Source organism: Hippopotamus amphibius, chromosome 1, assembly GCF_030028045.1.
Source record: "Hippopotamus amphibius kiboko isolate mHipAmp2 chromosome 1, mHipAmp2.hap2, whole genome shotgun sequence".
Lineage (NCBI taxonomy): Eukaryota > Metazoa > Chordata > Mammalia > Artiodactyla > Hippopotamidae > Hippopotamus > Hippopotamus amphibius.
The window spans coordinates 171,982,913-172,004,415 of record NC_080186.1 but is presented as its reverse complement, the minus strand read 5'-3'; the positions used below and the strand labels follow the sequence as shown (position 1 = coordinate 172,004,415).

General features: G+C 39.2%; 1 protein-coding gene across 1 annotated transcript in view; it reads left to right on the top strand.

The window, feature by feature from the left end:
- CCDC192 (coiled-coil domain containing 192) overlaps positions 1-21,503 on the top strand; it is a 176,049-nt gene that overhangs the window by 115,232 nt on the left and 39,314 nt on the right. Inside the window, exon 5 of the mRNA XM_057719857.1 lies at positions 5,311-5,443. Within this exon, the coding sequence (XP_057575840.1) occupies positions 5,311-5,443 (133 nt within the window). The remainder of the gene's footprint in view (positions 1-5,310; positions 5,444-21,503) is intronic.

The following is a 21,503-nucleotide window of genomic DNA, read 5'->3' as shown; positions in this document are numbered from 1 at the left end:
GACTAAGATACATCTTGCATTTGGGATTTGTCTTTCATTAAAGGTATTCGAAAGGTTCATCTGATTCACTCTGTCACTTCAGACGAATCTAGAGAATACAGTGTTCACAATCTTCAGGGTCAGTTCAGGATACTCTGATGAGAGTCACTAGGAGGGCGCAGAACAACATCTGGCACAGATAGCCCTTAGCAGGATTCATCAAATCTTTCCCTTATTTCCTAGGTTCTCTAAAGATATCATGACAACCCATGCCATAAAGGCCTTGCCATCACACTTCAATGCTACTCTTTTATAACCAACTGTGTTGTATTACCTTTCTACTTCTACTCACTCTATAACTATCCAAGGTTACCTTTGTGAACCTAACAAATTAATGGTGCTCTTCATAGTGAAGCCTCATGCTACCACTGAAAAGAAAAATCAGTATCTGGAATCAAAAGACCTTGGTTCACGTCAATTTAGCTACTTCCTTACTAAGAGGCCATGATTAGATCTACTCAAGCACTCTGGGACCTCAGCTCTCTCACCTACAAAATAGAGACTCTAACAGAGGTGACAGTTAGGTTTCATCAATTAGCAGTGGCTGTCAGGAGTGCAGGTTAAGGATGATGAAGCCGTAGTGCAACTTAGTGTGAAAGAATCCCCAAATCGAAGGCTTGCCATAGAGTATGAAGAAATATACATGGCACATATTTATCATTCCTGGACTTTTAAAATATTCGCCTGAGGAAGTATAAATACAAAACAAAGTAAGAGGTGTGCAACTAATTCTTTAAGTCAAGTTATATCCAAATGCTACTATCACTTTTAATAGTTTCATTACTAACGATGGGTTATTAGAAGAGAAATGAAAGGAGAAAACTACCTATTCCTTCTATATTCAAACCATTCTCTTGGTAGTGAACATTTTATCAGTGGCCCTCTGGAGACAAAACCTATCTGTTATGTATGCTCTATAAGTGAATGAAGGTGGGCTGGACGGGGTAGATTACAGACAAAGTGGGAAGAAGCCATGCTCTGGCAGGCCCAAGACAAAGATTCCATGGGAAGCAGGAGGGCTTTAGAGCACTCTTCTTATCATTCCAGGAAGGCAGCCACCTACTTTGCCTAGGCATCAGGACAGCTCTGGCAGGAGATTGGATCAAAGCTATTTGCATGTCTGTTTCAGAACATTAAGTTTTGTCTATTCCATACAAAGTAAGGAGGAGATCAAGGCAATCATGCAGAAAACTTAATTTAGGAGAAAAGGGAGAATGAGGAAAAGAAGACAGAAAAGAGAAAAACCTTGCTTTCAATGAAGTATAAATTTTATTTTTTGTAAAGTGTGACAGAGTCATCTTTAGAGAAGATACTTCAGTGTTTTATTGGCCAGTTTAGAGTTTCTCTGATGTGTTTCAAGGAATAATGACAGAAACCAGACAGCCATATCCACTACATTGCAAACATAGCATTGGGTACTGTCATTTTTGTGTTATGTCATTTAATGCCCACCAACTCCATGAAATGGGATCTAGGGCTTGAAGACGTCATGTGTCTGGCCTAATTTCTCACGGCCAGTAATTGACAAAGCCCAGTTTTAGAATCCGAGGCTATGACTTAAAGTGTGTGGAAAGACCAAGAAATTTTAAACAGTGCTGGCAACTCTGTGTTGAAACTCTTCTATAAATAGTTCCCTGATTATTCCTAATTCCCATTGACTTGGTATAATGCAAGCTATTCAGCAATGTGATACGGATAAATATTTCCTTTTCAAAACACTGCACAAATACATGATTTCCTCCCTCTGTCCACCCTGTAGAAGAAGTAGGAAAAGAGCAAGGTAATAGGAATTTACCTCTAAGCTATAAAGCCTTCCTACGCTTTCAGTAATCACTGAGGGGAGCTCCTAGTTACTAGGGAGACCATAACAGACTTCATTAGATTCAAGTACAACACTTGGGTTGCCTGGCTAGAGAATGCCAAAAAAGCAAAGGAAAATATTATTGTTACTGAAATCATTTGATGTTTATGACTAATAAAAACCATGTTGGCAAACTGAGTTTTTAGAAATGCCCAAAGGGTTTGGTTAAAGCAATGCATTAATAGTAGCGTACAGTAGTTCTGTCTGGAGGAAAAAAAAAAAAAAGACAATGATGTTAAACTATTTTAAAATTTATCTGAATAACCAAAAAGTCCCAACAGAAATCCTAAGCAACCAATCTAGATCCTTTTTTCAACTTTTAATTTAAATTTCCCCTCCCTTTTCTCTTGCAGCTAAATAATAAAGTTTATACATTTTGTGTCACATTATTCTTGAATTCTGAGGGATCCACAGGCCTTCTTGGCCTTCTTATCCAACATCTCACAAATACCAGGATCATCTCTAAAATGTCCCTGACAGCTGTATCCAGCTTAGAGACTATGAGGGCTGAGGTGTCCATTCATAAAAGTGCTGTGCCCCTGGAGGGCTGGAGGAAGTTAGGGGTGGAAGGAGTTGGGGGTAAGCCAGACCTCAATTACCTCTTGACCAGGGTCCCAGAGGTTACTATGGGCCTGCCCAAAGATGATCACCCAGGCTCTGCTTGATCCTGCCCAGAGCAGGAGGTCTTTGCCAGGACTCATCCTATCTTGTTATGGATACATGCTCTAGTTGTTGGAAGATGCTTTCTCATGCTGTGCCAAAATCTGCTTCCTTGTGCTTTCTACCCATTGTTTCCCATGGTATCTCTAGAACAATACTGTTTGACTCAACTTCCCCTCCTCTGGAAAAACCTTTTAGATAACTGAAGTCAACTGTCACAACTCCCCTATACATTTCTTCTCCAAACTAATTATCCTCAGTTTCTTTCTCTAATTGTAAGGCAAATAGACAAATATTATAACAATATCAGGAGACAGAACATATAAAACCATAAGAGAAAGACAAAAAGGTGGTCTGGAAACTGGACTTTTTAAAAAGAGTTATCTTTTTAACTGAAAAGCTGAAAATCTTAAGTGACACTGAGGAGCACTGTATCTTTCCACTGAGTTCCTGCATGCTCTCCATCAAGTCACCCCATCAGAATGGAAATGTAGCCCCTCAAGACTGTTTCTTAGTGACACCATCCCAGCTCCTAGCGATCAGTCATCAATTCTCACCAACTTGCCTTCATTTTTGCTTTGTTTATTTAGTGTCAATGCCTACTTTGAGAAAGGTTTCTGAAAGAATACTTAGCTGCATATGAATAGTTGTAACACAATTATAGAATCTGAATACCATCTATTATGAATTAAGGCAGGGATGATGTAAGGAAACTAAATCCTTAGTTCTTTCTCCTCCCCAAATTTTATTATGCAAAATTCCAAATATACAGAAAAGTTGACATAGTTTTATAGTAAATACCCATATCCTTTATAGCTAGACACTACAACTGACACTTTACTATCTTCGATTTATCCCATATCTATCAGTTTCTGTATCCATCCAACAACCCGTCTTACCTTCTTACGCATTTCAGTGTAAATTATGCTCATCAATACACCAAATCCCTGATGCTTCAGCATGTATATCATTATCCGTTCTCTTCTGATACTTTTCATAAGCACTCTGTTCTGAATCCCTTTTGCCATTCTTTCCCTCATTCCCCCCACTTTCTCAATTTTCATTTCTACATCCTTCCTCCCATTTTCCATCTCCAGTGGTCTAAGTGGTAAAAGGAAAATGTGAAAAATCTGAGCATGGAGTCATCTTGAAGCAGCATCAGGAAAGGCCCCTCACAGGTGTGATGGCCACAGACCTGGGATGGACGAGAACCTCATGAACAAGCTGACACAAACCAGTTTACAAGAGAGGGAGGTACAGGTTAGCGAGACAATTTCATTTACTGTGAGAAACACAGCTATCCAACTTCAGCACCTGCATTTCTTCCTCAGCTCAGTCTTTCCCTGAACTAAGCTGCATGACAGGCCAAACCGTGAAGGGTTTAGGTGAAGAGACTCAGAGAAAGACAGTAAGAAGGTCTTAGTGACATGGAGCAGAGATCTTATCAGCACTTTTAACAGCTGGCCAGCACAGTGTCTGGCACCAAAGGGGTGCTTCCTGATTAGTAAGCACATGCTCTAGCAGGACGGCTGTGGCTCAGGGCGCCTCTCACCTGCATGGGCTAAGTAAACCCTGCCCACTTCCATCCCTCTAACGCTCCTGAATGAAGTTCTATGACCACCATTCTCCTTTGAATAATGCATTTTCTTTTATCCATGCATGTCATTAATTAAGCTTTCATGAAGTCCTGATCTTGCTGTCTTTAAAATGAGAAATCTGTGACTATCTAATTCCATCTTTGATAAACTGACTTTATTGGCTTTCCTCTCAAAACAGGGAGAGATTCCCTGCTACCTGAGCCTACTCTTTTTAAAAATCATGGAACACTATCTTCCCTGGTGAGCAAAAACCATTCCTTTCCCTATCTCAAGATTTATGTCTGATAAGAAACCTTAGTCGTTTATTTTCTGGGCTTCCTAATTACCAACCAAGACTTGGCAAGGTGAGCTCTTCAGTGGAAAGGCAACAGCACAAAAATGCAAAGGCAGCACTTTTCACAACAGACAACTTCTCTGTAGCTGCAGAGAAATCCAGTTTTGACAAATCAAACCCATTGTGAGAACCATAAATGGAGCTTTCTAGTTGTGTAATCTCAATGGGAATCCTTTGCATATGTAACAAATTCTTAATGTAGTTCCCTCAAAGATTTCGATGTCATAAATCAGATTATTTTATAGCAAGCCTGTCCTTGCTATTTCTATTGCTTGAAAACCAGTCTTACCCCTGACCACTTTCTCTATATAGATACCATAGTAAATATCTATAAATGTCAGCATTTCACAGTAGCGTCACATGCTTTAGAGTTTATTTGAATTTAAACCATTTTGGTGTTAGGGTGAAAATCACAGAGAATCAAGGCTGTGACTATTTCATGTGAGTCTAACTACAGATTGGAAAAAAAAGTCAGATGCTTTAGGTGCTGGCACTTTAGTGGTAAAATGCAGACTGCCAACTAGCGTTCTTTTCTAATTGCCTCCTTATACAAGCATCCAAAACACAAGGTTCAGATCCAGATAAAAATCCTTCAATAGAGTGAAATATATTATGATGCAGATAGTAGGCTTGTATTGTTAGTTGTTTCAGTGCTCTGACAGGAGTGCATGTACCTCAAACAGGACTCAATCTAGATGAACAGGGAGCATTTCATCTCGGCCGGCCTTCAAAGGCCGTGTTTGTTCAGGCATCATTAGTTCCTTTTATTCCATTGATGTATCTGTCTCAAGTGACGGAAATTCTTATTTTTTTTTAAGAAACTAAAGCACAAAAGGAAACTGAAAAAGCTACAAACTGATTTGGCAACAGCTAAGCAAGAGGCTGCCATCACAGTTCTGGAACTCAATGAGAAGATAAAGACTCTATGTGAAGGAAAGCCAGCCCCTAGAGGTCAGTATTACCACGTGACAGCCACACACTGGCCCTTGGTCCTGGGTGATGTATATAGTTTCGCTGGCAACAAAGCAGAAAGCAAGGCCACAGTGCCAGACAGCGTCCTGGGCCAGCAGCATGCTAGCCTGGCGCGACCTCCATTCTGCATGATTAGAGACAGCACACAAACTGCTAACTCCAGGCTGGGGGTGCTTTCACCGTGTGAGAGGCAGGGGATGGATAAGCAGTTCCTTAAAGGCAAGTCTCTGAGGCTGAAGAGTGGACTGAAACACATCTGATGAGTGTCTTGCTGGGTGGCAGTGAGGGCAGTGCAGGGCCCCAGGAGGAAGAACTGAGGCCCTGAAATGGGGCAAGGAGAGGGGCTTGTCTGAAAGTGCACACAGGCTAATAGACCAAGACAGGCACAGGGAAGGAAAGAAATCCGTGATTTAACAATAGGCTAATGAGTGAGAAACAAAAAGGGAAGGCTGGTTGGGGACAAAATCTGGGTGGTTCCAAAAACTTAATAGCCACGCTGGTTTGGATTTTTTTAAAAGTCTTCTTTCAGAGATGATAAACACACTTGGGGGAGAACCCCCCCCCCCGCCCCGAGAATATCGTCCTTAGGAATAACACGAGTTAACATTTACTACTACATGCCAGGCATTTTGCTAAGCATTTCATGTGTATTTAATTCTCAGAATAACTTCAGAAGCAAATGCATTTACGGACTCCACGAGAATAAGCCCAGGCTTAGAGCTGTGGGTCCTTACCTTGCCCCACGTTAGCCGTGTGCGGGCCATCACCCCAGGGCGCCTGCGCAGCTCTGACGCAGCTGGGCCAGCTCTCCGCTCTGCGGCGAGATAGAAAAAGGCGGATCTTTTGCAAAACTATAGTTCCCGGGGGTGAGTGTCTTCCTTTGATGTGCGCCTCTCTTGTAAAACCAGGAACGTGAGATTGTTCTTACTCTCCCTTCCTTTATTACTCATAAGTAATTATGGAAAATGAGGAGGAACGTGGAAATAGTGGAGGAGGAGGAAGTAGGTGATGCGGCGGCTGCAGAAAGTGAGACACTCCCAGCATCCTGACCACACGGGAAAGCGTTTAATAATGGGGTTTAATTTTCAGTTTTGAGTAGCACTTTTCCTTGATTGAAATGGCATGTAACCCATCCTCACCTTGAAACACATGCTTTTCTCTTTCCATAGAACAACATAAAGACAGCTTAATTTGCTTTTACCTCCACGAAACCTAAAAGAATAAAATCCACTAGAGAATACTATTAATTTAAAAGTCTTTATTCTAAGGTATCATAGCCAGATTTCAAACTGGTTCCATAATAAGAAGCTGACGATGCCTGTACAGCACATTGGAGAAAGTTCTCCAGCACACCTGAGAGAAGCTTTCAACTTCTCAGCTATGTTTTGAATCTAGTAGAAAAAGATTTTATTGCAAGTTATTTAATTCTCATCGCTCTCATTTTTGACAGAAATAATATCATTTGCTATCTAATGATGATTTTGTCCCTTTGATAGTTTGATAGGTCAAAGTTAAAATATTAATAGTACTGAGGTACGAGGACCCTAATGGTTGTGAGGGAGGTTAGAAACATTAAATCCCATCTTTGCTTCTTTATCCATTTTTTTCTCTATATTTCCATTTAAAAAGGTGGGGGCCGTGGGGGGGGGGAACTACCTGTACAGGGAAAAAAAAAAAAAAACCTAATGTATTATGAACAGATATAAATTTAAATAAAGTCCAGTACTCGAAGGTCAATTATGGATGAAAACAGTGACTCCCTTCTGAACTCACATGTTGCTTCCTTTGTTTGATGGAGAAACTGAGTCAGTGGACTGACATATAGCACAAGTTCTTAAACCAAATATTTGCACAATCTTGCTTTCCCATGGGTCCCATGCAGCCTCACCTTGCATTCAGTAGCCCAAGAGATTGTCAAGGTCGTTGTGGCCCCAGAGTAATATGAGCTCTCATTCTCAGAGACTTTGGTCACCTTGCCCTACCTCTCAATTGATTTGAAAGTAAAGTCTGAAAAGATATAGGTAACTTTAAAACACAATGACTCCCATTTAACCACTGAACAATTAGAGTTAACCCACCTCCCACACACATTTCTTGACCAGAACACCACTCCTTCCCTAGTCAGTCTTGTGTCCTTTTATAAAATGTTTGTTTTTGGTTTTCAGACATCAGTTCACAAATGACAGATGCCCCCAGTCATAATAGCTTGAGACAGGGTTTATTGGCACAAGTGTAAACAAACTAAGAAAGGGCATGCCATCAGCCTTAGAGTCCCATTGATTCTGGGTCTCAGATCCCATCAGGGCACTTTGTGTCTCCCCTCTCTGATTCTCTCTGCATTGAGACTTTTACTCCCTCAAGCAGGATGTCAGGAAAGACTGGAAACATGGCCACAAGCAACTAAGGTCTGCCAACCTTATCTCTCCTCCTGAGAGGAAAAAAAAAGCATTTTTCCACCAGCTCCACTTTTTTTCTTAGAAAAAGTACGAGAAAATACTCTGTCCTGGCTTGGGTTGGATAATCATCTGGGGCCATGAATTAATCTTTGTAGCCAGGGATGGGAAAGTATGGTTGGACAAACTTGGTCATGCACCAGCCACTAGGTGGAGGGGCACAGGAAAATAAGGGTGACAAAAAAGGATGTCATGACTGGTGGTTCCAAGAAGCACAGGGCTGGACTGGGAGAAGAAGGCTTTTTAAAAAAAAAAAAAAATTTATTTATTTATTTATTTTTGGCTGCATTGGGTCTTCCTTGCTGTACATGGGCTTTCTCTAGTTGTGGCAAGTGGGGGCTTCTCTTTGTTGCAGTGCACGGGCTTCTTATTGTGGTGGCTTCTCTTGTTGCGGAACATGGGCTCTAAGCATGTGGGCTTCAGTAGTTGTGGCACGAGGTCTCTGTAGCTGTGGCTTGTGGGCTCTAGAGTGCGGGCTCAGTAATTGTGGCACACGGGTTTTGTTGCTCTGCGGCATGTGGGATCTTCCAAGACCAGGGCTCAAACCCGTGTACCCTGCACTGGCAGGCAGATTCTTAACCACTGCACCACCAAGGAAGTTCTGAAGAAACTTCCTTAAAGGAAAGGATAGTCCATTGCAGGAAAGAAAGAGTGAGGCATAAAGTCAACATGTCCAATCCTCTCTCAGCTAGAGATCAAGTTAAAATATAATAAAATGCTTAATGAGTCACCCATCCATGAGTATTTGCACTTTTTAAGTAGATTCTTCTTGATGAACAAAAGACCTTCATGACCCAAGAAATAAATGTCCAGTGGTATAACTTCAGACTCCATAGCAGGTGGAGAGTAAACCACTTTGGGAAACGAGACCCCTTCCAGCCTCCATCAAGGGACATCACGGTCGCCTACTCTGAAAGCCAGTTTTATTGTAACAATTGAAATTGCAAGAGGGGAAAAAGTGTTGATTCTAAGTGACATGTTACCTGGATTAACATAAAACTACATCTCTGCTATAGTTACAAACCAGTACCTATAGTTATAACAAGCAGATTAATGAGATACATTCAAATAAATTAGAATTTCTCTTTATGCAAATGTGCACAATTTTTCCCTGTTTGGTTCATTTTCTAAGTAAGACTATATATAAGGCTGCCATTCAACTTTTCTGATCAGAGGAATGTCCTAGAATACTAGGAATACTTTTAAGCATGATCAAATTGATGAAGCAGCTACCAAACTCTTTTAAACATGTAAACACAGAAAAAAATATTTCATTGGTCATGTACTTAAATTACCTCCAGGGAAATAAATGATTTAAGTCAATGGAAAGTTCAACTGAAAAGAAAAACACCTTTATTATAAAACTGGCACAGCAGGAAACTTACAGCCTGAGCGTTGTTTTTTGATTTTACTTTGTGTAAATAATCACAGCCCAGGGCAGATTCCTTGCCTCATTTCCACAGCCTGCACCTGAAGTGTTTACAGTTTAATTTACTCGCAGGATTCAGTTAAATGACTATTGTACCTGTTCAAAGCTTGAGTCCATTTTTCAGTAAACATTAGTATGCAGGAACCTAAGGTTAGATTTCAAAACAATCTTTGATTCCTTTGGTTTTGGAGCACAAAGTTACTTTGTAAAGGACCTTAGTGACTAAGCCCTGCTGTTGGCAAATGAGCATCAAGTCACCTGCTATGATGAAAGCTGGGATCTTTGACCAGAACATCAGGGACCTGGTTTATAGACTTCAAGCTAGCATACCAAAGGAAATGCACTCTTCTAGATTTTTTTTCCTTTTAATTCTTTTCTCTCAATATGCACAGTATATCAAATAACATATATCTAGTTCCCACAGGCAAGTTCCCATTGTCCCACTGAAAGCCATATCAACTTTAAGTCATCTCTTGGTTTTACTCTCATTAAGAAGACACTCCCAGGTAGTACAGACACATCTCAGGGCAAGCTTACCCAGGACTCAGGGTCTGAATGGAGACAGACACACCTTTGAGGGAGGCTTGTAATAGGATTGACTTTTCAGTGACACAAAATTATTTTCAGAATATCCCATTAATTTTAAGAATCAGACTTGCTGTCCTACACCTTTATAAAAGTCAGGAGATACATCTCTTTGCAAAACCCCCAGAGCCAACTCTAACTAGCATTCCAAAGAGTATCTTTTATCATGGTGTCCATCCCCAGGCGCTCAGCCCAAACCTTCTCTCCCTCTTTTATTTCTCCGCCTGCAAACCTCCTTGGGATCAAAGCTCCTACTGCAACTAGATGTTAAGAAAACAACGATTTCAGGGTGATAAAAATGTTCTGGAATAAGATAGTGGCAACACTTGCACAACATTGTCAATATAGTAAGACCACTGAATTGTACACTTTAAAATGGTTAACATGGTGAATTTTATGTTATGTGAATTTTATCTCAGAAAAAAAATAGTGATTAAAACAATCCTCACAAAATGTATTTTAATGAGAATGCTTTGGACCTAAATAAAATCTTACCTTGGTAGAATTCCAGGCTTTTAGAGAGCGGTCATACTAATATTTATTGGAACAAGGCTAGTCTTGAATAGTTGTCCATTTGTGCCTAGTTTTTTAAAAAATGCCATCCTCTCTTCTACTGTCTCTCAGTGCAGCTCTTGGAAAGGCTTCTATTCCTCAGGCTAGGAACCAATTACTTGGCCAATAGTTCTACACACAACTTCTTTCACCATTGAACACAGATTTTTATTTACCTGTCTACCTAGAGTTTTCTAAGAAAGTAACAAGGAGGGCCGTGGCATCTCACTGTTTCAACTGCTAGGACTTTGTCTAAAGCACTGCTCACCACCCATGGCGTCATGTGACATTTGGTCAAAGCACCAACAGGCAGCCTGCACTTTCCTACTGCTGCTAGTGGCGTTACGGCCTTGATGGAAAGTGAGAGGGGCTCAGGGAAACAAAAGGTGGATAGCTTCCCACCCACATAATTATCCCTCCATTTACAGAAAAGAGTTTTCTTTCAGGCACTCCTACTGAATCCTTAGATACAGAAACTATTCCAAGGTGGGATATTTTACGTTTAAACCAATAAACACCAGAAACTAACAACAGGGAAAATGAGAGAATGTAGGAATAATAACTTCAAGGTGTGTTTTCTAAGTATAAAAAGTTCCTAAGGAGTTTTAGTATTTACCTCATAGAAATGGTTTATATTTCTCTTTATAATCCCTAGTCGCATTCAGAGATTACCTGTCAGGTTGCCTCTTCCTTTGTCCACTGAAGTCCTCCTGAAATAGAGCCGCATCCTGGAATAGAACCCCAAAGCCAAACTCTTCTCACTAATTTCAGAAGTTCCCTCAAGGATAAACAACTTCTCCAGGAGTCCCTGAAAAGCTTAGGGATTTATCGCACGAAGATCCCAAGAAATGTTACTTATTCAATATGTACAAATTTAGAGTGATTCTAATTTTCAAAAGGACATTCTAGAGACCTCTAGGCCTAAAAATAACTCATGTAAAACCTGGGCGTCACTCAGGACTTTGCCGGTTGCAAGTGACAGAAACCAAAGGAAACTAGTTTAAGCAGAAAAATGTACGAGCTGCTATGGCTGGCCACGAGGCTGAGCCCAGGGTTTCTGGACTGCGCGTGTCTCCTCTGTGCCTATTGGCCCCATCTGAGCTACTGCAGGCACAGATCAGGAAAGACCCTCTGGCAGGCCTGGCTTAGCAATCTTTGGTGAACATCAGTTTCTGCCTGCTCAGAACTACTTCTGCCTTCTTTTAGTAACAGAAACACGGTTTTCCTTTGGGCAACTACACCTCTCCTGTTCTCTGCAGTCCACTGGGACTGTCGATCACAGTGTCCCTTTGCTACTTCACCCAGGAAAAGGCTCGTGACTAGCTGAGCCAATCACACTTGCTTTTTTTCAAGAACTTGAATCTTGAGCTGAGTTGAATGAAGGAGGGCAGTAAAAAGCTAGAGCTAATTCATCCTGAAGGTTGGGCCCTGCCCCCTTAAGAAGTTGTCTATAGCTTTTGTTACCTGTATTCCTAAGGCTGACTTCACAAGGTCAGTTTGTTAAGCTTTCCTTCAATACTGAGAGCTTTTTCGTATCCTTCCAATAAATTCTTTTTTTGCTTAAAGTAATCTGCACTGGCTTATAATACTTGCAACCAAAGAACCTTAATTTGTACCCAACTGAAGGAACAGAACTTCTTTCTCAAAGGATCTATACAGAAATCTCAAAGAAGGTATTTGATTGATTCTACTTGTATCACATTCTTACTGGTGGATCAACTGCTATGGCCAAGGCGATGGGATTTTATCATAGACCACACCTGGGTTATATGCCAGAGGTCAAGGGCTAGGGGACATTATCAGATAAAAGAAGATGGGAAAAGTTTTTGGACAGAAGGCAGAAAAAAAAAAGAAAAAAAAAAAAACCTTTCACTGTCCCCTTTAATCTCTTTTAGTTAAAGCTCATAAACTTGGAGAAGACAGCCATGAGCTGCAGATCAGTTTCATCTTGTGAGGAAAGTACAAAATTTCTCTTCTTTCTCTCCCTATCATTTTCAAAATGCATATTTAAGTCCTTCCTTGGCAAAAAGTCTGGAAATCTATTTATTTTAAAATTGAAAAAGGGTAAGAAGATCCATTCTGAATTTCTTGGTTGAGGTCCAGTATTTGCTAGCTATATCAGCTGTGGGAATTCAATGATGTCAAGGTCCCCTCCCTCCTTTGTTTGTAAGACTAATTTTGGAATTATACTATTATCAGGAAATGGTGCTCCCTTCCTTCTGTCCATCCCTTAGGAATAGTTTTATTTTTTTTAAGTCTCCTGAGGTCTGTATGCAGAGAGTTTGGATGAAAGGGCAAGCACCAGCTAAATGTCAGACAAGGCACATGGGAATTGGAGCTTGATCAATTTCAAAGTTTTCCTACTTAACCTTGGAAACAGCTATGATCACCAAAATAGCACGTGCTGTTTGGAAATACTGCTAAAAACCCAGATCAGAGCCAAGAAGGAAGATGCTTCCTTCCAAGAAATGTCTAGAGAAATAGTGAGCACTCCTTTGTCAAACACGACAGATGGAGATTTCTTTGTCAACATAAGAGGAATTGGAGAGTTTGAGGTTGCAAACAATTGTCAGTCAGCTGTAGATACTGGTACAGCTGTTCCTAATACAAACCTCTTGGTGCCAAAGTAGATAAAAGTGAATGAAGTTCTCTTCTGTATTCCCCAGAAGCCGCAATGTTATTTCATCTAGTGACTCTGTGTTTCCTGATAGGAGGTTGGAGTTAGAGGCTAGCTACATTGGTCATGTATAAATTTGGAGGAATGAGTGGATACTTGAAGAGGGGTGGAGGGTTTGAGCTCATCAAATGAAATTTTAAAAGGATGCATAGGACCAGATTGCACTGGACAGGTGGGAAACTTCTGTTTGAAGACACAGGATGTCTTTCTGGCCAGTGGGATTGTGTTAGATTTATATTCTTATGCATATATTAGATACATATGTGCAGTGTAGTAGCTTGGAAGAATATTTATTTTTAAAGATATACTGCTTTGGACCAGATTACCCTACTATACCTTTAAATTTTTCAATCAAATACAACCACAGTTTGATACTGGACAAAGAACATAAAACTAAGAAGAAATAAAGACGAAATGTAAGAGGAAACTCATTATTCCTGATTTGCTTAATATGCAGTTGGCTCCAGGAGAAGTATGTTAATCATACTGGCATAATAATCAGTGCCTGCAACATCTGAAAACATTATTGCTCTTCTGCAGATGCTTTCCTTAATCCCAGAAATTATCACTGAAAATGTTGCTGTGATTTTCCAGTAAGACCTGAAGTCCTGCCATGACAAGCTGTCATTTCAACCTGGGCACACTGTTAGAACATCTGCTCCACAGAGATACAGTCTAAACATCGTCCAAGGCCCTTTTTTTTCTGAGCCATTTCTAGTGAATAAGGAAGGAGTCCTGTTCCTATTCTAGGAAATTTTTAATAGAACTTGTCAAACAAAGAAGAGAGGAGCCCTCAGCCGCAAACAGAATTTGTATTCTCATCAAGTGATCAATTATAACTCCAAAAGGTGAAACTCCGAGGCCAAGAAAGAAAAGGATGCCGAAATGGTGGAGAGATACACATGTGCTTCATGCATGGATGAAAACAAGAATTCTTATGGGTCCTCAAAGGCAGAACAAGCAATACAAGACTCAGGTCAATAGGCTAAAACTTAGTTCTACAGAATCCTAATATTACCTTAAATCTTAAAAGTTCCTAAATTTATAAGGTAATTGGATGGCAAAACTTTAATCACACTGAACTATGACAGGATTCTGACCTCAACTATTTAACAGATAGTTCCTTCCAGGCCCTTATGCCAGCTGACCAGGGTAACAATTTTGATAGCTCTTTAGGGTGAATAGGTTTTGCTAACTCAAGATGAGTGCCAAGACCTCTCATCTTATGTCATGTTGCTAAGTAAATTTCTGACAAAAGGTAGTTAATTTCAATATGCTTTTTTTAAGCTCTTTATTGGAGTATAATTGCTTTACACTGCTGTGCCAGTTCCTGCTGTACAACAAAGTGAATTAGCTGTATTTATACGTATATCCCCATATCCCCTCCCTCCTGTGACTCCTTCCCACCCTCCCTATCCCTCCCCTCTAAGTCATCACCAACGATTGAGTTGATCTCCCTGTGTTATGCAGCAGCTTCCCACTAGCTATCTATTATACAGTTGGTAGTGTATATATGTCAATGCTACTCTCTCACTTCGTCCCACCTTCCCCTTCACCACAACCATACACTATTCATTTTTATAGTTATATGTAATGTTAGTTAATTCATATAAAACTATTTTAAAAAGATTACGTGGAGTTTTAAAATGAGAACTCTTTTAAAATACACTTTTCATTTCAAAGTTTTAATGTCTCATACATTTATAGCGATTGTATGATTAGAACTAAAAATCAAAACATTGCCTGAATTCTAACATATAAATTTACATTCATACTCAAAAATATTTGAAACCAGGACCATGCTACAGAATCCTAGATGTATTATCATGATACTTATAGTTCAAACAGGATTGCATGAGAGAGTAGAAATGTCACATTTACCTAATTGATGTTATTTGTGGGTCTTGGCGGGTCTTGGCAAGTCTTGGGATCTTAGAAGTTAAAGTTAGTGGAATATAATTAACACCATAAATCCAAGAGAATGTTGGGAGACAAAAAGGGAAATACAGAGCTGACTACTCTGAAAGTAAGAATCAGTGCTTATCTTTTTAAATTGTATCATCAGAAAATATTAGAAGCAGACCTTGTATAATCCATCTATCTTAATGCTATAACATTTCAGATGCAAGTGGCTGATCTTTTCTTTTTTATAACCATAACTTTTCCATGTAAGTCCCAAGAGTAAGTTATTGAATTTGATAAAAGATGTCCTTTTGAGATTGCTTTTGAACTAAAGCCAAAAGGAAGTAATTTATTTAGCAGAAACTGTGGGTTCTAAACAAAGACGTATACGTGGGAATATTGGCAGACAAAGTAAAGTGCCTTAATTTCTTTGTCAATAAAGCAGAATCAAGATGCTAAGAAATCACTTCAGAATAAATTCTTAAGAAAATGGAAACTGGTTTAAGGTTTTCTTTTTTCCTTCCCCATAAGCACATGCTGATAAACACTCCAATTTATATTATATAAAAAGGCTTTGGTCCTTCTTTAAAACATTCCCAAAGAAAAATGAAAGACCTACTAGTCCTTCATTGCCTCAATTACATCAACTTTCCTTTTGCTTAATTTAAGGCAATAAATATTCTTATCCTTTTTAAATGACTGACTTCACACATATATTTCTATTTTAGTGAAATTTTATGTATATTGTTCCTTGATTTATTACATGCATCTCTGGTATTAAACACATTGCTTATGAAAGTTAAGCAAGAGTTAAAAAAAAAAACTCTTGATTGAATTTCAAATCAAGGACGGGTAAAAAACATAATACATACACAAAGACTACACTAGAGAAATAAAATCCACATGAAACGAGTGAAGTCCAAACCTAATTGAAATGTGATAGCCATGAGCAACAACTAGAAATTTCCCCCAAAGTGCCACTGTGCTCCATTCGTTAAGGCTTTGCACCAGCTATTTCCTTAGATGCCTTAACCCTTTACCCCTCTCCTGACCCCTGTGTGCTTATTGTCTTCCGATCCTTCTTCAGAAAGTCTTTTGGGACCACTTCCATCACCACTACCATCTCCCCACCCACTCACTGGCCTTTCCATGACTTCTGCATCCATAAACCTTGGGCACACCACAGTCGTAACATCTATTATACAAATATCTCTTTATCTTTCTTTACTAATATACTCGAGGTTCCTTGAAGAGAAACAGAGATGGCATCTTACTTTTTCTTTGTATCCACAGCCTAGCACAATGCCTAATACTTAATGGTCATGAAATGTTGCATGGATGGACGTTGAATAAAATTTAATGGAATTCTGTCCTAGTGTTCTGTTGCTTAATGTGGTTATGAACTGCTAGGCACTGGAGACAGTTTGCTTATAAAATTACAAATGTAAAGCCAACCTGAGTGGCAGATTCACCAGGAAACAGATTGTGCTTTCAGATTGCCACCAATATCTGCAGGACCACTAGCACAGCTGCTGGCTCCCTGGTAGAAGACTATCAAATCCTGGGATGGATTTAAAGTATTACTGGTTCTCCTACACCATATTCTCACAAGCTGATATTGACTTCTCTCCAACTATGTTATTTTATGACTTTTCACTTCACCATTGCAACTCACACGGGTGGTAAATACATATATTTAGATGGCATAAAATCTAGCACTCAGGATTCAGATCTGAGCATTATCATTAAACTGGCCAATCCTGTAAAACTGAACTGAACATTAGTTCCAAAGTCCTTTCTAGTCTACCCTCCAAACTGGCTGGCCTCCCTGCCCTCCTTAGCACTTTGGGCCAGCACCCAGCATCCTTGTGTTGGCCATAGTCTATGCCTTGAGGCCCTCTGAGCCCGCCCACTGAACATACTACTTCCTGAACTCTTCCTGACCTCCTCCAGCCCTCTCAATGACCAACAGTTTTATGATTATTTATTTGGTTCCAACACTCAAGGTGACTCTTAGGTTCTCACTCATTCTGTGATGAATCAATATGTCCCTTGATATACAGCTGTTGCCAGCTGCTTTAAGTAATATCCTACCTCATTTCCATCCAGCTTGTAGGATTCTCTCCCCTGTAACCTGATATTCCCATCAAGTTGGTTTGGTTCCAAAAGATACCAAGATCTCTTAAGAATTTAACCTTCAGTGGTCTGGTTCAAGCTGACTATTGCTTACTTTCATTTAGATCTTGGCTATCCAATGCCTGGTCCTATGGTCTTGTTCGTTTTATTCTGTAACCATCTCAGTGCCTTACATTAAAGGCAAGTTAATTATTCAGGAGTATAGATATGGTAATGTCACTTTCATAGTGAGAATCACTTTAATGGCTTCTCATTGTCTGTGAAATAAAGGTCATATATTTCAGCCTTACATTCAGAGTCCTCCATGAACTGGCCTCAACACATCCTTGTAGATTTATTTCTTAAAACCTCCTTTTACCTGCTCATATTCCCTCTCTCCATCACTTGTCTGACAGAATATCTGGTAGAAGCCCTCTATCTCTGTTCTTCACATCTGCTGACAAAATAACAAAACCTGCCAGGTTGGTTTTACTTTGTATGATTACAGACCTCAGACGAGCATTTAACTTTTCCCAGCAGAACAGCTGTGATTTTTTTCCAGTAAGTTGCTTTCTCACTCTCCGAGACAACTATTCTGTACCCTCCTGTCTTTTCTCAAACTTCCCTCCCCTCCTCCATACTTATACCCAGCTGATGATCTCACCTAAAACTCACTGAGAATACACAGGTCATCAAAAGGAGACTCTCACCTTTCCACTACCGACCAAATCTAAATTCTTGCCTCATATTGTCACCTGTGTTCTTCTGATTGCTTTAGTTACCAGTGGAGAAAGTGTCCCTCCTCTCTTTCAAGGTTCTATCCTCCTACTAGTGCTCCAGACCTCATAGTTCTTACCTTCCTAGATATGTCACTTATTTACCCTACTTCACACTTGCATCATATACTCTTTACTAGCTCATTCCTCTCTGCATAGGAACATGTTGGTATCTCACATCTCTGAAGAAACTTTCTATGTTTCCTCATCACTCAGTATCATTTTCCCACTCTTATTCTAAAGTAAACAACTCCACGATGTCTTCACTTCCTCACCTCCCTCCCATTTCTGTTGGATCCACCTCAGTCTTGTTTTTCCCATCCCATTTAGATGATGGTATTCAACTGCAAGTACTCTAATCAAGGTCCCCAACTATCTTCATGATGTCAGACCCAATGTAAACTTCCGTGTGTTCATCTTAGTTAAATGCATAGCATCACACAACACAGAGGATCACTGCTTTGTTCCTGACACATTTCCACTCTTGGCTTATGTCAAACCACAGAGTCCTGGTTTTTCTTCTTCCATATTGGTTACTTCTCCAACTTGTTGAAGTCTGCTTTAAAGAACCTCTGAAAACTTTGTAGACCTAGGCCAGAGCCCCCTCTTCTCTGAATTTTCATTTTTCCCTGGATTGTCTCATTCATTCTCATAGCCTTAAATATCACCTATCATCTAATAATTCCTAAGTTTGTATCTCCAGTCCAACTCTCTTCCTTTAACTCCAGATTCATGTTTGCAGGTCAATTTTGTATTTTCTCTTCCAAATTAACCATGCTTCAAAGATGGTCTTACACTATCTTCTCCCATCTTAGGCTGTGGCAACACCGTTTACCCTGCTACTCAAGCTAAATAAATCAGTAAAAAGAAAATTTACAAATTGGGATAAGTGCAACAAAGAAACTAAAAGGAATTTTATGATATAAAATAAAGGTTGGAGTAGAGAACATTTTGATCAGTTCGGTCAGCAAAAACCTCTTTAAGAAGATGATATTTCAACTGAAACATGAATTATGAGTAGTAGTCAAGCATACAGAGAGGAAGAGGAAGAGCACACTCCAAAAGAAAATAGCAAGTAAAAAGCTGTTTCAGGGAAATACATCAGCTGATGTATTTTTACAATAGTAACAAATCTAATATCCCTGAAGTGGAGTAAGTAAATGAAGGGGAAAGTAGCATGGGATGAGTGTGTAAAACAGGCAGTGACTAGCTCAAATGTAATATTTCAATAGTCCAGGTGAGAGGAAGTGGTGGTATGGACCACAGAAGTAGAATTGGAGAAAATGGATTTAATTTAAAAAATGTTATTGTAGTATAATACACATAACAGAATACTTATCATTTTAACCATTTGTCAGTATACAGTTCAGTGGTATTGAACACATTCACAATGTTGCATAACCATCACCACTACTGATACCCAAAACTTTTTCATCATCTCCGACAAAAATTCTGTACACATTAAACAATAACTCTCCTTTCCTTCCAGCCCCAGGTGATCTCTATTCTTTCTATATTTATGACTATGTCCATTATAGGTACCTCATATAAGTGGAATCATATTTATTCCTCTGCTTCTGGCTTATTTTACTAAACATAGTGTTTTTAAGGTCCACCCATGTTACAGTATACATTAAAATTTCATTTCCTTTCAGAGCTGAACACTATTCCACTGTATGTATGTGCCATGTGTATATGCATTGCTTTCTCTTAATCTAAAATTGACTTAATCTTTATTTTGGAAATAGAATTAGTGAGACATGGTGATAAACTGGTTGTGGAGGTGAAGGAAGGAGATGAAGGTAAGAAAGATGAATCCTAGGATTCTAACTTGTGAAAGTATGTGGCCGGAGATTAATTTAGTAAAATGGCGAAAACCTGAGAAGGATATTCATTTTCCCAATCAAACTGACTTAGAATTCATAAGCTACTGGATGGAAGAGGATTCTTGACGGATGAGACCCCCATTGGGTCTTAAATGATAAGTACAAGTTAACCGTGTTGAGAGATATGCATGAGAGGGGGTGGATGCAAAAGAAAATTCAAAAAGAATGGACCAAATGATAAAAGTCATGAAGATCTTGGTTTTGTTTCATGTTTCTGGAACATCCTCCCCTAAATGTCTAAACGTTTCCTGATCTTTGAGTCCAAGGTGAAATGCCCAGCTCTTCAGACACCCTTAAGCACTTATTTATGCTCTTTTAATGCCATTTATCATCTTTTAACTTATCTAACAATTTTTGTCCACTTCTTCCCTATTATGCCATAAGCTTCTTAAGGGCATGCATCACATCTTTAGCATATTTTTGTCTTTCCACAGTATCCAGTATTGTTACCTTGCATAAAGAAAACTATCAATAAATTTTGGTTTTCAGCAAAGAATCATCATCAGGAATAAGAATGAAAGATGTGCAAATTACTAAGCCTAAAACAAGCCAAGAGGCTATAAAGAAAGTTGGTAACAATAATTATTATTTGAAGATTTTTAATTAAGTTCTTTTTTTCAGAATTAAGTTGAACAATTATCTGATGCCATTACATTTTTGGAGCAATGGAGAAAGCCCCTAAGTGACAGGATAAAAATCATAGAAAGTTACTATCTCGGAAGAAAAGCTAAACAATCCTGAGATAATTAAGGGGCTTTTTTTTTGTTTGTTATTATTGTTCTGTCTTGTTACTATGTAAATCTAATCATTAGAAAGATTAATTCCTGGATAGAACTAGCAGTAGAGAAAAGTACAAATGCAGTCGTTTCCAACTTGTATAAAACTTGGTTTAGTATCTAAGATGCTGATATTAGTTGAGATGCAGCTTAGATTTCCAAATACCTTAATCTATGTGAACTCAAAATGTGTTCCCATAATAATCAGAAGTACTTCCAAGTGTGTATGTAGATTTCAGATACATAGGTGATGTGGAGAGAACCAGCAATGTGGTCCTCTGGCATCATCTTACCAGTATTGTCCAGTTTTATGAAGATGTGGCATTGTTTTACATGATGTTCTAAAGAGAACCTAGATTACTATGGATTTTTAAAAAAAGACAAAAGTCTGTATTATAGTTGTACAAATGTGCAAATAAAGATAAAAAAAAAAAGTCAAGAGTCTGGTTAAATATAAACCCATAGCTCAGGATAAGGAAGAGAAACAGTACAGAGCAGGTTTATGTGAAAATAGAAGAACAGAGAAAATAATGCTCTCCATTGTTTGGACTGACAAAGAATTGGCAGGAATTCAAACACCACAGGAGACAAGATTAATATTAAGTATATCTGTCAACATCCTGTTTGAAAACCTCGGCCAGGATCTAAGGTATCTGAAAACATCCAAAGGGGGTTTCGCCTAAGAATGAGTCATATTCTCTGCAACAGAAAGTCCTAAAATATTAGTATAGGATGTTAAAAGTAAAACAGACTTCAGTAATCATATTGTCCAACTCCCGTGTTTTACAGATAAGAAAACTGGGGCCCAGAAAACCCTCTCTCCACTCTGCACTTCTGGGAGGCACCAGGAAGTAATGAACAAAATATGGACATTGGAACCATACAGAA